This window comes from Salvelinus fontinalis, chromosome 27 (genome assembly GCF_029448725.1).
Source record: "Salvelinus fontinalis isolate EN_2023a chromosome 27, ASM2944872v1, whole genome shotgun sequence".
Taxonomy (NCBI): Eukaryota; Metazoa; Chordata; class Actinopteri; order Salmoniformes; family Salmonidae; genus Salvelinus; species Salvelinus fontinalis.
This window is the reverse complement of record NC_074691.1, coordinates 25,726,808-25,740,655: the sequence shown is the minus strand read 5'-3', so window position 1 is coordinate 25,740,655 and position 13,848 is coordinate 25,726,808. Positions and strand designations below refer to the sequence as shown.

Below are 13,848 nucleotides of genomic sequence, written 5' to 3'. Positions count from 1 at the left end.
GGGAGTGTGTGTTCAGGGGGGAGTGTGTGTTCAGGGGGGGAGTGTGTGTTCAGGGGGGGAGTGTGTGTTCAGGGGGGAGTGTGTGTTCAGGGGGGGAGTGTGTGTTCAGGGGGAGTGTGTGCTTGCAGGAAGTGTACGTGTTCGCTGGGAGTGTGTGTTCAGGGGGGAGTGTGTGTTCAGGGGGGAGTGTGTGTTCAGGGGGGGAGTGTGTGTTCAGGGGGAGTGTGTGCTTGCAGGAAGTGTACGTGTTCGCTGGGAGTGTGTGTTCAGGGGGGAGTGTGTGTTCAGGGGGGAGTGTGTGTTCAGGGGGGAAATGTGTGTGTTCAGGGGGAGTGTGTGCTTGCGGGAAGTGTACGTGTTCGCTGGGAGCGTGTGTTCAGGGGGGGAGTGTGTGCTTGCGGGAAGTGTACGTGTTCGCTGGGAGTGTGTGTTCGGGGGGAGTGGTGGAGGTAATTTAATTGACTCTGACAGTCAGAGCATCATCTCCTCAGTGCTGGAGGCAGCTTGTCTTCACTAGATAGAGTATTAGTCTAGATATTATATATCTCAGCCCTGTACGACCAGGGACGGTTCATAGCTATAATTCAGTCTACTTTAAAACAGCTGGTTTTCTGAGCAATCTTTCTAATTATTAGAACATGTAAACAGCTGACTCAGCGTTCCAGACTGAAAGTATGCACCTTGTAAATAGTTTTCACATACACACTTTATATGTCAAAACTTAGAATCAAATAGTCTTCGCAAAAATAATGGAGTTTGCCCTGAAAAAGTTTTGCACTTAAATACAAATTTTGAGCCGGCTGTCATCTTATGAGCTTATTAAAGTATTATTTTAATATTAGCTGATCTAGCTTAAATAGCTTATGTTTTCAGGGTATTAGCTGTCTTTCTAACACTGTCTATGTCTGTCTTCCATCTCTCGCAGGGTGATTACGACCGGCAGTCACGGGACGGGAGTCCCCAGGTCCCAGGGTCTGACACGTACCCCCGCGGGCCCCTCAAACTACCTCAGAGTCACAACAAGCCCTCTGGCTACCCCCCCGGACACCTCCAGTACCCCCCTGTGTTCCACCACTACAAACCCTCCCCCTACCACCACCCACCCTCACAGCCCAGCCCGCCATACACCCCACAGGTGGGTCTACCTTGTGCGTACCTGTGTGTGTGTGCATGTGATTGTGCATATTTGCATGCGTATGTGTGTCCTAAGATAGGATTATATCTTGTTCATGACCTAAAAATATTATGATCTACAATTACATATGACTCCCAGAGAAACAGGTGTAACTGCAAAGATCACCACCGACAGTGCAGTAGAGTCATTAACCGGATCTCTCCCCCCTCCCTCCTACAGGGGGCATATTCCCAGCCATCGTCCCTCTACATTCCCCTGGGGGCTTACCCCCCTCCTTCCTGGGGCTCCAGTTCAGACACCCAGCCATCCAGGGTCTCCCACGAACAGTTCAGGGCCGCCCTGCAGCTCGTCGTCAACCCAGGTAATCACAGAGAAGCCTAAGAAAGAAACACAAGTACAACCCAAATCAGTTAAAATATACAGTAAGTTCTTCCACTAGTTTGTAGATAATGAACAGAAGCTTCATAGATATCTTTCTGGGGGCAGCAAACATTGATCAGCCTCTGATCTGTCCATCTTTGACCCCAGGTGACCCCAGGGAGTACTTGGACAGTTTCATAAAAATTGGCGAGGGCTCGACGGGCATTGTGTGCATTGCCAGCGAGAAGCACAGTGGCAAGCAGGTGGCAGTCAAGAAGATGGACTTGAGGAAACAGCAGAGGAGAGAACTGCTCTTCAACGAGGTGAGAAGTCAAGGGTTAGGGGTTAGGGGTCATGGGTTTGTCTCTGTGGAGACCAAACCATTTTGGTACTGTATTTTTTTACTTTAATAGACAAAGATTTAGGTAAGATAGTGTAAGCCTACACATTTAATTAGTCAACATTTCAATTAGACGTGCCAGAGTAAAACTATAAAGCTAGTTTTTAGCCCCCAGATTAGGCTACCTCACAGAAGAGGCTTTTCTGGTCCTCAGATGTGTTGATCAGAGCAGTGTGTTAGTGAACCTGATTTAGATGTTGCCAAGGCAACAAGCTGACATTATTTTGGTTTGGAAAGGAGTATGCCAAGCCTTTTAGCTCTACTCTACTGTACCATTGCTGCCTGCTATGTAGCAACACTGTGGAGCTGTTACTACTCAGTAGTCAGACACAGTATTTTTGTTATGAAGCCAGTGAGGGAAGACTTTGTTTGAATGAAGTGGGTTGAATGACTGTATGTTAACAAGGTGTTGACATCGAACCAAAACATGAAGTATCTTGTCCTTACACATTTACGCACCCACATCAATGATTAGTAATAGTGTGTGTGTGTGTGTGTGTGTGTGTGTGTGTGTGTGTGTGTGTGTGTGTGTGTGTGTGTGTGTGTGTGTGTGTGTGTGTGTGTGTGTGTGTGTGTGTGTGTGTGTGTGTGTGTGTGTGTATTATGAAGCTTGAGGTTATCTTTTAGCACCCCAATCTAATAATCCCTTTTCATTAAGCTTCTAAAAAGATTGCAGAGGCATTTATTTATTTCATTTGTGACATAGGCTACCTGCTATTCTATAAAATAACTTTTCAATGAATTCCATCATTCATTTTCATCGTATATTGCAGACATTGAAATGTAAATTCAACCAAGATCTGATGTTAGGAGTAAAATTTAACCAATAGAAAATACATATACATTTTTAAGTAAAGAATGCGCTTACAAATACCCTCAAATAAGATGCCATTATTTACAGTACTATCCTCATTTATTCAAATGTAATCTTCAATCAAATTTTTGGGAGTAGCTTATTGCAAAAATAACAACTTTGATCTGTGTCCAGTACTTATGGAGGGCACTGTAGCCTACATCAGGAGAATCATTTCGCTTGCAGGCTTCATCAGTGGCCAGTTACCAATCCATCAATAGATGGGAAGATAACTTGGTAAAACTGAACACGAAGGCTAGGCAAACTGGGCTTTTGTTAGCTAGTTAGCTTAGCCGGGGACGCCCACTACCTAGCTTTCTTCAATTTCATTCTAACATGCATGGCTGTATTTTTATTAACTTTGTCAATGCCTATTGTTTCCAGAAATGATACACGTTGTTATTTCTTAACACTGTAATATAATGTCACCATCTGATAGTTAGCTACAAATGTAGGATGAAAATCTATGCTAGTTACGTTAGTTAAACACCTGTATGGAGGAATGAAACTTGCCTTTTTAACTGTCAAATATTGATGTGATGTAGACATAAAGAATAGACTTACCTTCATGTAGATGTTTGAAGTTTTTCTCTAGGACATCAGGCAGGCAATGTACACCAGTGTGAAACTAGCAGGTTTGAGCTAGCTTATCAGAGCTACTCCTAGGTAAAATGGTGGACCATTTGCGACGCGATTTGAGCTAGAATTCCTATCTACTTGAGGATGACATCTTCACTGGTATGGACACCATTAATCGTCCAAACTGTTTAAGTATTTGAATGTTGTATATTTCACTGTTCTACCCAGGCCCAGTTTCATTGCATGATTCATAATCATGTCCACTCAGTAAAAAGATCTGCCAATCACACCCTATTCTGGAGGGTTGCTGGCTGACATGTTCAATTGATTGGCTGTTGTTGATTGTTTGGTACTCAGGTAGAGGGAGGCTGTGTAGAGCAGGTATCCATGCTGTCTGTTTCCTTTAACGTTTTTTTATTGCATTTTAAAACCTTTTAGTATTGTCTACTTTTAGCACACTTTTTACCCCTGTTAAAAAATATATAATATTTACCTCTTAAATAAATATCCTTATTTTTGGGAAACTTCTGTTGCACAGCTAGGTCCGTTTTGTCACTATTGATATATTGTCTGCCTATGATGTAACCTGTGTTTGTTGTTTTGTTTCTAGGTGGTGATCATGAGGGACTATCACCATGAGAACGTGGTTGATATGTACAACAGCTACCTGGTCGGAGACGAGCTCTGGGTCGTTATGGAGTTCCTGGAGGGCGGGGCCCTGACGGACATTGTCACTCACACGAGGTAACCAATGATCTGCCACTAAAGTCCATTTACCTCTCTCGCAATGACTACCTAAGCATTAGCTAACATGAGTCTTCTATTCACTGTTTGAAAAAATAGCATTTGAATCATTGTCCCACTAATTCATCTCGGGAAGTGAATAACCAAAGCAGATCCACAACAACATTTCTCAACAACCCCCATCAGATCTGGTTTCATGGGATTTAGTTATTCATCTCAAACTTTTATCTCTCTCTCTCCTCTGTTGTTTTATTGTCTTCTTCTCAACGCCTCGTCGTTTCGATTAGCACACGGTGTGTCCTTGGTCTTTTAATTATAGTAATTTGTGTGGTGTGTGTCAGGGCGTGTGTCAGGGCGTGTTGCAGGGCGTGTTGCAGGGCGTGTGTCAGGGCGTGTGTCAGGGCGTGTGTCAGGGCATGTGTCAACATTGTGTGTTGTGTGTCAGGGCGTGTGTCAGGGCGTGTTTCAGGGCATGTTTCAGGGCGTGTGTCAAGGCGTGTTTCAGGGCGTATTTCAGGGCGTGTTTCAGGGCGTGTGTCAGGGCGTGTTTCAGGGCGTGTGTCAACATTGTGTGGTGTGTGTCAGGGCGTGTTTCAGGGCGTGCGTCAGGGCGTGCTTCAGGGCGTGCGTCAGGGCGTGTTTCAGGGCGTGTGTCAGGGCGTGTTTCAGGGCGTGTTTCAGGGCGTGTGTCAGGGCGTGTGTCAGGGCGTGTTTCAGGGCGTGTGTCAGGGCGTGTTTCAGGGCGTGCGTCAGGGCTTGTTTCAGGGCGTGTTTCAGGGCGTGTTTCAGGGAGTGTTTCAGGGCGTGTTTCAGGGAGTGTTTCAGGGCGTGTTTCAGGGAGTGTTTCAGGGCGTGTTTCAGGGAGTGTTTCAGGGCGTGTTTCAGGGAGTGTTTCAGGACGTGTTTCAGGGCGTGTTTCAGGGAGTGTTTCAGGGCGTGTTTCAGGGAGTGTTTCAGGGCGTGTTTCAGGGAGTGTTTCAGGGCGTGTTTCAGGGCGTGCTTCAGGGCGTTTCAGGGAGTGTTTCAGGGCGTGTTTCAGGGCGTGTTTCAGGGCGTGATTCAGGGCGTGATTCAGGGTGTGTTTCAGGGCAGGTTTCAGGGAGTGATTCAGGGTGTGTTTCAGGGCGTGTGTCATGGCGTGTGTCAATATTGTGTGGTGTGTGTCAGGGCGTGTTTCCGGGTGTGTGTCAGGGCGTGTTTCAGGGCGTGTTTCAGGGCGTGCTTCAGGGCGTGATTCAGGGAGTGTTTCAGGGAGTGTTTCAGGGAGTGTTTCAGGGAGTGTTTCAGGGAGTGTTTCAGGGCATGTGTCAGGGCGTGTTTCAGGCCGTGTGTCAGGGCGTGTTTCAGGGCGTGATTCAGGGTGTGTTTCAGGGCGTGCTTCAGGGATTGTTTCAGGGAGTGTTTCAGGGCGTGATTCAGGGTGTGTGTCAGGGCGTGTGTCGGGGCGTGTTTCAGGGTGTGTGTAAGTTTTGTGTGGCGCCGTGTCGGGTGATAATAACACGGGCGTGTCAGGGCGTGAAGTCATGTCGGCGTGAAGTGTCGGCGTGAAGTCATGAGATGTAGAGAAAAGTCCACACTTTTGCATTCTGAATATATTCAATATATACAAATCCTCATATATTATTTACCCAGAGGGGGATTAGTAATTAGACATGGTAGTTCATGTATAATAACACGGATGTAGCCTACTGTTTATGACACTACTTCAAAGAGACACATTCATTTGTGTCATTAAAATAATGCATATCCATCAGCGGCCTGTCAGCAACAGGTTTCAGTTATATAATTCACGTGTTGGCTCAGGTGAATTATACCAATCTATTTCAGTCGGCTCTTTTGTTGCCTAAATTACTGTTCAATGTGGAGAGCTGAATAGAACACACACACACACACACACACACACACACACACACACACACACACACACACACACACACACACACACACACACACACACACACACACACACACACACACACACACACACACAGTCCCACTGCAGGTGAGTACCTCCCTGAATATTCCCCCCCCCCCTCCCCACCGCTCCCCCTTGGTGTCTGCCAAAACACACAGTGTACCAGTTCCAGATTGGCCTCTCTTTGTGTGTCGTGTTCATGTTCCTATGCCATTTCAATTAGCTACAAATTTAAATTATCCTCAGGAGGCTGTATAGTGGCTAGCCTGTACTTTACCCAGACTCAGCTGATGAAACTACAGGATGTGTGTGTGTGTGTGGGGGGGTATGCGTGTGATGCCCTTGGCATCTTTCACAGCCTCATTAAACAAAACACTTTCTTTTTTATTCTCTGTTTGAAATCATTTACTATCGTGATAATCATTTGTTTTGGGCGTGTGTCTGTGTGTGTTTGTAGACGTGTGTATGTTTGTGGACGTGTTTGTGTGTATGGATGTGTTTGTGTAAGTGTGTGTTTGTGGATGTGTTTGTGTTTGTGTGTATGTGTGTGTGGGAAGCATTCAATCTCCTTTGTCTACACATCAACCTCCCATTATCTAGATTGTTTTTCCATTCCCTAAAGCCTCATTTATCTTTTGTAATTCTAAATGCATATATGTGTGACAATAAAACCTTGTGCGATCTACCATGAGAGGGGGGTGTGTGTGTGTGTGTGTGTGTGTGTGTGTGTGTGTGTGTGTGTGTGTGTGTGTGTGTGTGTGTGTGTGTGTGTGTGTGTGTGTGTGTGTGTGTGCGTGCGTGCGTGCGTGCGTGTGTGTGTGTGTGTGAGATGGAGGAGGTTCACACCAGCTGGAGCTTCATGTTAATGTTCTGTGGAGTCCAGCCAGATGTTAAGTTTACCCCCCAGCCCATATGGGACCACACACACACACACACACACACACACACACACACACACACACACACACACACACACACACACACACACACACACACACACACACACACACACACACACACAGAGAAAACACTACACGGTTATCGGCATGAATTCCATGCTCCTATGGTGTTCCAATCATCCAAGTATAATTTGCTTTTTCATAGGAACATTGAGGAGAAACACAATTGCAATAGTGTGTGTGTGTGTGTGTGTCGTCTCCTACCGCCATCCTAACCCGTGTGTGTGTGTGTGTGTCGTCTCCTACCGCCATCCTAATCCGTGTGTGTGTGTGTGTGTCGTCTCCTACCGCCATCCTAACCCGTGTGTGTGTGTGTGTGTCGTCTCCTACCGCCATCCTAATCCGTGTGTGTGTGTGTGTGTCGTCTCCTACCGCCATCCTAACCCGTGTGTGTGTGTGTGTCGTCTCCTACCGCCATCCTAACCCGTGTGTGTGTGTGTGTGTGTCGTCTCCTACCGCCATCCTAACCCGTGTGTGTGTGTGTGTCGTCTCCTACCGCCATCCTAACCCGTGTGTGTGTGTGTGTGTCGTCTCCTACCGCCATCCTAATCCGTGTGTGTGTGTGTGTGTCGTCTCCTACCGCCATCCTAACCCGTGTGTGTGTGTGTGTGTCGTCTCCTACCGCCATCCTAATCCGTGTGTGTGTGTGTGTCGTCTCCTACCGCCATCCTAACCCGTGTGTGTGTGTGTGTGTGTCGTCTCCTACCGCCATCCTAACCCGTGTGTGTGTGTGTGTCGTCTCCTACCGCCATCCTAACCCGTGTGTGTGTGTGTGTGTCGTCTCCTACCGCCATCCTAATCCGTGTGTGTGTGTGTGTGTGTCGTCTCCTACCGCCATCCTAACCCGTGTGTGTGTGTGTGTGTCGTCTCCTACCGCCATCCTAATCCGTGTGTGTGTGTGTGTCGTCTCCTACCGCCATCCTAACCCGTGTGTGTGTGTGTGTCATCTCCTACCGCCATCCTAACCCGTGTGTGTGTGTGTGTGTCGTCTCCTACCGCCATCCTAACCTGTGTGTGTGTGTGTCGTCTCCTGCCGCCATCCTAACCCGTGTGTGTGTGTGTGTCGTCTTCTACCGCCATCCTAACCCGTGTGTGTGTGTGTCGTCTCCTACCGCCATCCTAACCCGTGTGTGTGTGTGTGTCGTCTTCTACCGCCATCCTAACCCGTGTGTGTGTGTGTGTCGTCTCCTACCGCCATCCTAACCCGTGTGTGTGTGTGTCGTCTTCTACCGCCATCCTAACCCGTGTGTGTGTGTGTGTCGTCTCCTACCGCCATCCTAACCCGTGTGTGTGTGTCGTCTCCTACCGCCATCCTAACCCATGTGTGTGTGTGTGTGTGTGTGTCGTCTCCTACCGCCATCCTAATCCGTGTGTGTGTGTGTGTTTGTCGTCTCCTACCGCCATCCTAACCCATGTGTGTGTGTGTCGTCTCCTACCGCCATCCTAACCCGTGTGTGTGTGTGTGTGTCGTCTCCTACCGCCATCCTAATCCGTGTGTGTGTGTGTGTTTGTCGTCTCCTACCGCCATCCTAACCCATGTGTGTGTGTGTCGTCTCCTACCGCCATCCTATCCCGTGTGTGTGTGTGTGTGTCGTCTCCTACCGCCATCCTAACCCGTGTGTGTGTGTGTGTGTCGTCTCCTACCGCCATCCTAACCCGTGTGTGTGTGTGTGTGTCGTCTCCTACCGCCATCCTAACCCATGTGTGTGTGTGTGTCGTCTCCTACCGCCATCCTAACCCGTGTGTGTGTGTGTGTCGTCTCCTACCGCCATCCTAACCCGTGTGTGTGTGTGTCGTCTCCTGCCGCCATCCTAACCCGTGTGTGTGTGTGTGTGTCGTCTTCTACCGCCATCCTAACCCGTGTGTGTGTGTGTCGTCTCCTACCGCCATCCTAACCAGTGTGTGTGTATGTGTCGTCTTCTACCGCCATCCTAACCCGTGTGTGTGTGTGTGTGTCGTCTCCTACCGCCATCTAACCCGTGTGTGTGTGTGTGTGTGTCGTTTTCTACCGCCATCCTAATCCGTGTGTGTGTGTGTCGTCTCCTACCGCCATCCTAACCCGTGTGTGTGTGTGTGTGTCGTCTCCTACCGCCATCCTAACCCATGTGTGTGTGTGTTGTCTGCTACCGCCATCCTAACCCGAGTGTGTGTGTGTGTGTGTCGTCTCCTACCGCCATCCTAACCCGTGTGTGTGTGTGTGTGTGTCGTCTCCTACCGCCATCCTAATCCGTGTGTGTGTGTGTGTCGTCTCCTACCGCCATCCTAATCCGTGTGTATGTGTGTGTGTGTCGTCTCCTGCCGCCATCCTAACCCGGGTGTGTGTGTGTCGTCTCCTACCGCCATCCTAACCCGTGTGTGTGTATGTGTCGTCTTCTACCGCCATCCTAACCCGTGTGTGTGTGTGTGTCGTCTCCTACCGCCATCCTAACCCGTGTGTGTGTGTGTGTCGTCTTCTACCGCCATCCTAACCCGTGTGTGTGTGTGTGTCGTCTCCTACCGCCATCCTAACCCGTGTGTGTGTGTCGTCTTCTACCGCCATCCTAACCCGTGTGTGTGTGTGTGTCGTCTCCTACCGCCATCCTAACCCGTGTGTGTGTGTCGTCTCCTACCGCCATCCTAACCCATGTGTGTGTGTGTGTGTCGTCTCCTACCGCCATCCTAATCTGTGTGTGTGTGTTTGTCGTCTCCTACCGCCATGCTAACCCATGTGTGTGTGTGTGTGTGTCGTCTCCTACCGCCATCCTAACCCGTGTGTGTGTGTGTTGTCTCCTACCGCCATCCTAACCCGTGTGTGTGTGTGTCGTCTCCTACCGCCATCCTAACCCGTGTGTGTGTGTGTTGTCTCCTACCGCCATCCTAACCCGTGTGTGTGTGTGTGTCGTCTCCTACCGCCATCCTAATCCGTGTGTGTGTGTGTGTGTGTGTGTCGTCTGCTACCGCCATCCTAACCCGAGTGTGTGTGTCGTCTCCTACCGCCATCCTAACCCGTGTGTGTGTGTGTGTCGTCTCCTACCGCCATCCTAACCCGTGTGTGTGTGTGTGTGTCGTCTCCTACCGCCATCCTAACCCGTGTGTGTGTGTGTGTCGTCTCCTACCGCCATCCTAATCCGTTTGTGTGTGTGTGTGTGTCGTCTCCTACCGCCATCCTAACCCGTGTGTGTGTGTGTTTCAGGATGAATGAGGAGCAGATAGCCACAGTGTGTGTGTTGGTGTTGAGGGCTCTATCGTACCTCCACATACAGGGAGTCATCCACAGAGACATCAAGAGTGATTCTATCCTCCTGACCAGCGATGGACGGGTAAGACCACATGGATTCTGGACTAACTTATTTAATCATGTACAGAACTAACTGGCCTTGTATCATTGTAGGACTCCAGATGTTCGCTTCAGTGGTGGGGGGTGCCCACTACCTATTGTGATACAACTAAAGCCTGTATTGTGGTTAGAAACATGGGTTTATCCATGCATAGGAGTGTAACCGTGACAACCAGTAACTGCCATGATGTCAAATGACACGATGTTGCATGAAAACACTGCCCTACCCCCTCACACTGACCTCTGTGTTACAGTACATGGCTACCTATTTCTGGGCTACTGCCAGTGATGCAGTACAGTACGATCTCCTCAAGTGCCTCTGACTGCAGGACTGGAGAGAGAGGAGAGGAGAGGAGAAACAATTCATAATCAATTAGCACCCAGTACCTATTAATTAAAGCCTGCCTAATGCCTCTTAACGAGCTGCTGGAACATGATGGATGGTTGGCTAATTAAGGGATAATAGAAGCAGGATTAGAGTGGCTTATATGAAACCTTTTCAACCAAAGTTTTCCTTATAATTATTCCATGGACAGAAGTTAAATATTAGAACATTTAGAAAATAAAGTTAATATTCATACCCAAATATGTTTTCCGATAAAACGGAAGCACACATCCAAAATGTCAAATCAATGAAGATAAAAATCGATCATTTATATGTCCCCATGTACAAAAGTGTTCAGAAAATTCCCATAGATAACACAGATGATCAACCAAATATGTTCTGTTCCCACAGATCAAGCTGTCAGACTTTGGCTTCTGTGCCCAAGTGTCCAAAGAGGTGCCCAAGAGGAAGTCTCTGGTGGGCACGCCCTACTGGATGGCACCAGAGGTCATCTCACGGTTACCCTACGGCACAGAGGTAAGGACACACATTGACAAATATCACATTAAAAAGTGTATTGTTGTATATAATAATAGCATTCACGCTGCCTACTAGGTGGATATCTGGTCGTTGGGCATCATGGTGATAGAGATGATCGATGGGGAACCCCCGTACTTTAACGAACCCCCTCTACAGGCCATGAGGAGGATACGAGACAACTTGCCCCCACGGCTAAAGGAGTCACACAAGGTCAGCAGGGCAAATCCATGACTGAATTTGCACATTTACAGAAATGTGGATTCATGTCAGTTATCCCCCAAGTCAAATAATGAATCATGTGTTCCCTCTCTCTCTGTCAGGTATCGTCGGTGCTGAGGGCTTTCCTGGGCCTGATGTTGGTTAGAGAGCCGTCTCAGCGAGCCACAGCCCAGGAGCTGCTCCAGCACCCCTTCCTCAAGCTCTCGGGTCCCCCATCCTGCATCGTCCCCCTAATGAGGCACTACCGCCACCGCTGACCTGACCTCCCGCCACCAGGGCGGTGCTCCACACCTTGCCAAACAAACACACACCTGACCTGAGAGACTACGCCACTAAAACAAACGCTCACACCTGTAACCGTGCAGTAGTTTAGCTTGAGGGAATGTTTACAAAGAAAAGATTAAAGAAAAATGTGATATCCTCTATTTTGAGAAACACTATATAAAGTTCAACACTGGAGTATAGGGAAATATACTGTAGGAGTCTCAGTCTTCTGTGGCCGACTTGCTGCCTGTCCTGGCGCCAAATGCAAACAAGATTAGCCTCTTGGTTTGAACTCTTTGGATTCTCTAGGCTGTTAGACCAGTAGAGATTTGTAGGGTGGGTGGTCCTGGTGAGGTTTCCTCTCTTCTTGTCTGTAGGGTTATACTGTAGTAACCATTGACTAGAGCGTAGATGGTGTGAGGTGATTGCCTGAGACTGCCTGGCTGGCTGCCATGTTGAGGGACCCATGAGACATGCCAACCGCCCCGGATATGAGCAGTCCATCTCAGAACAATCAGGAAGCAGCGTTTGGTGATGTCATAGCGGTATGGTTGTGTCTTAGTCTGACTGGAAGACAGGCTCCTATTGGCAGAATTAAACATCGCACTTTTCACTTCTCTCGTCTCACACTAATAGTGAAAATGTATTTTAGAGAAAGTTTTTCTGTACAGTTTTGATAATTTGCAGTATTTTTATTGTGTCGTAACTATTGGGATATGGGCAGTATTACATATAAATCAGAGTTTCTGCGAAGATCTTTCTTACTGTTTATAATAATACATTTTTGATTAAGAATTTAAGAGATATCCCAAATAAACCAACTCTTAACTGTTACAAAAATAAACCTGAATATATTTATTATCCCACATTTGTAGAGAGAATCTCCATTGAGTTTGTAAAAACGCGTAATGCCAGAATGTTGTATGCTGTTTTAAAGTTTGTATTTATTTTTTTGAATTGAAGGTTTATTTTTTGCTAGTGTGGCCTTTCTTTCTTTTTGATTTACATTTATAAATATCAACAGCCAGACAGACAGTGATATTGGTTATATCATACAAGCAATACCACAAACGTATCTATCATCACCAATGTAGTAATCTTTTGACAATGTAATTTAACACAAATCACACGTAGCACTGTTTGAGTGGATTGGCAGGAAGAGTTTATTTGAAACAGAGCCATTTTCTTTACCCATCATCACACTCCTATAAATTCAAAGGGCACTCATACAAGACTCCTACAGTAATATCTGAGCTTCTCAGTCTGACACACACACAGTGATAAAAGGTCTTATTTTCCACTCTCACACAACTTGGCTGTTATCTGTTTCTTATCTTACCATGCACACACGCGCGCACACACACACGCTCAGCTCACACACACACACACACACACACACACACACACACACACACACACACACACACACACACACACACACACACACACACACACACACACACACACACACACACACACACACACACACACACACACACACTGGGACTGTGCCGCAATCTGATTCTCAGTTCTGATTGGACCAGAGAACAGTGTAACACCATATGGTTTTTACCCATCATTCACTGTGATATGTAAATATGAACATGTGTGTGCTTGAGAGTGTGTGTGTTTGTGTGTGTGAGCTGGCTTATCCTTGACTACTATCGGGGGTCTTGAATGGGTTCTACTATCCATGGTGTTGCTTGTATAGTGATATTGCATGTGTGTTATCAGTGAAACTGGTTTTGATTAAAAAAGCGTAACAAAACATTCACAAGTGTAGCATGTTTTTCCACACTCACCTGTACAAACCCAGGGTCAATTTGAGGGCCTTTAAACACACAATCAGATGTTTACAGGGTAAATGAATTAAAATATACATTCCTGCATGTAGAAGTATACAGTAGAATCAAGAATAGTTCAATTAATTTCAATTAATTGCACATTTAATCCCTATAATTCACAATTCTAAAGGTTTATATTTGAAGTGAAATATGGATGTTGGTGTGGGAGTCTTGCCCTGCAGGCTTATTGCTTCCTGTGTAGCTGCATTACTGTCCACTGTCCTGTGGTTCTGAACGTCAGATCTCAAGGTTCCCAATTCATCGCTGTCCATGTTGCTGAAATCTCCCATCGCTGCTAGTTGCTTGCTGTTTAGGCTACATCCCACGTTGCCCACACTACAGATGAACAAGAATTATGGTTTTTGTACATCCCTGATAACACCAAACCATGGATT

The 13,848-nt window shown here is 47.1% G+C and overlaps 1 protein-coding gene across 4 annotated transcripts in view; it reads left to right on the top strand.

Moving 5' to 3' along the window:
- The window catches only part of LOC129825351 (serine/threonine-protein kinase PAK 5-like), a 119,789-nt gene extending 106,410 nt beyond the window's left edge, over positions 1-13,379 (top strand). For all 4 annotated transcript variants that reach the window (XM_055885385.1, XM_055885382.1, XM_055885383.1 and 1 more), the window contains 8 exons: positions 926-1,135; positions 1,355-1,496; positions 1,664-1,818; positions 3,938-4,071; positions 10,118-10,244; positions 10,998-11,123; positions 11,202-11,336; positions 11,447-13,379. In XM_055885385.1, coding sequence (XP_055741360.1) covers positions 926-1,135; positions 1,355-1,496; positions 1,664-1,818; positions 3,938-4,071; positions 10,118-10,244; positions 10,998-11,123; positions 11,202-11,336; positions 11,447-11,602 — 1,185 coding nt within the window. In that variant the 3' untranslated portion in view covers positions 11,603-13,379. The remainder of the gene's footprint in view (positions 1-925; positions 1,136-1,354; positions 1,497-1,663; positions 1,819-3,937; positions 4,072-10,117; positions 10,245-10,997; positions 11,124-11,201; positions 11,337-11,446) is intronic.
- The last annotated feature ends 469 nt before the right edge of the window (positions 13,380-13,848 follow it).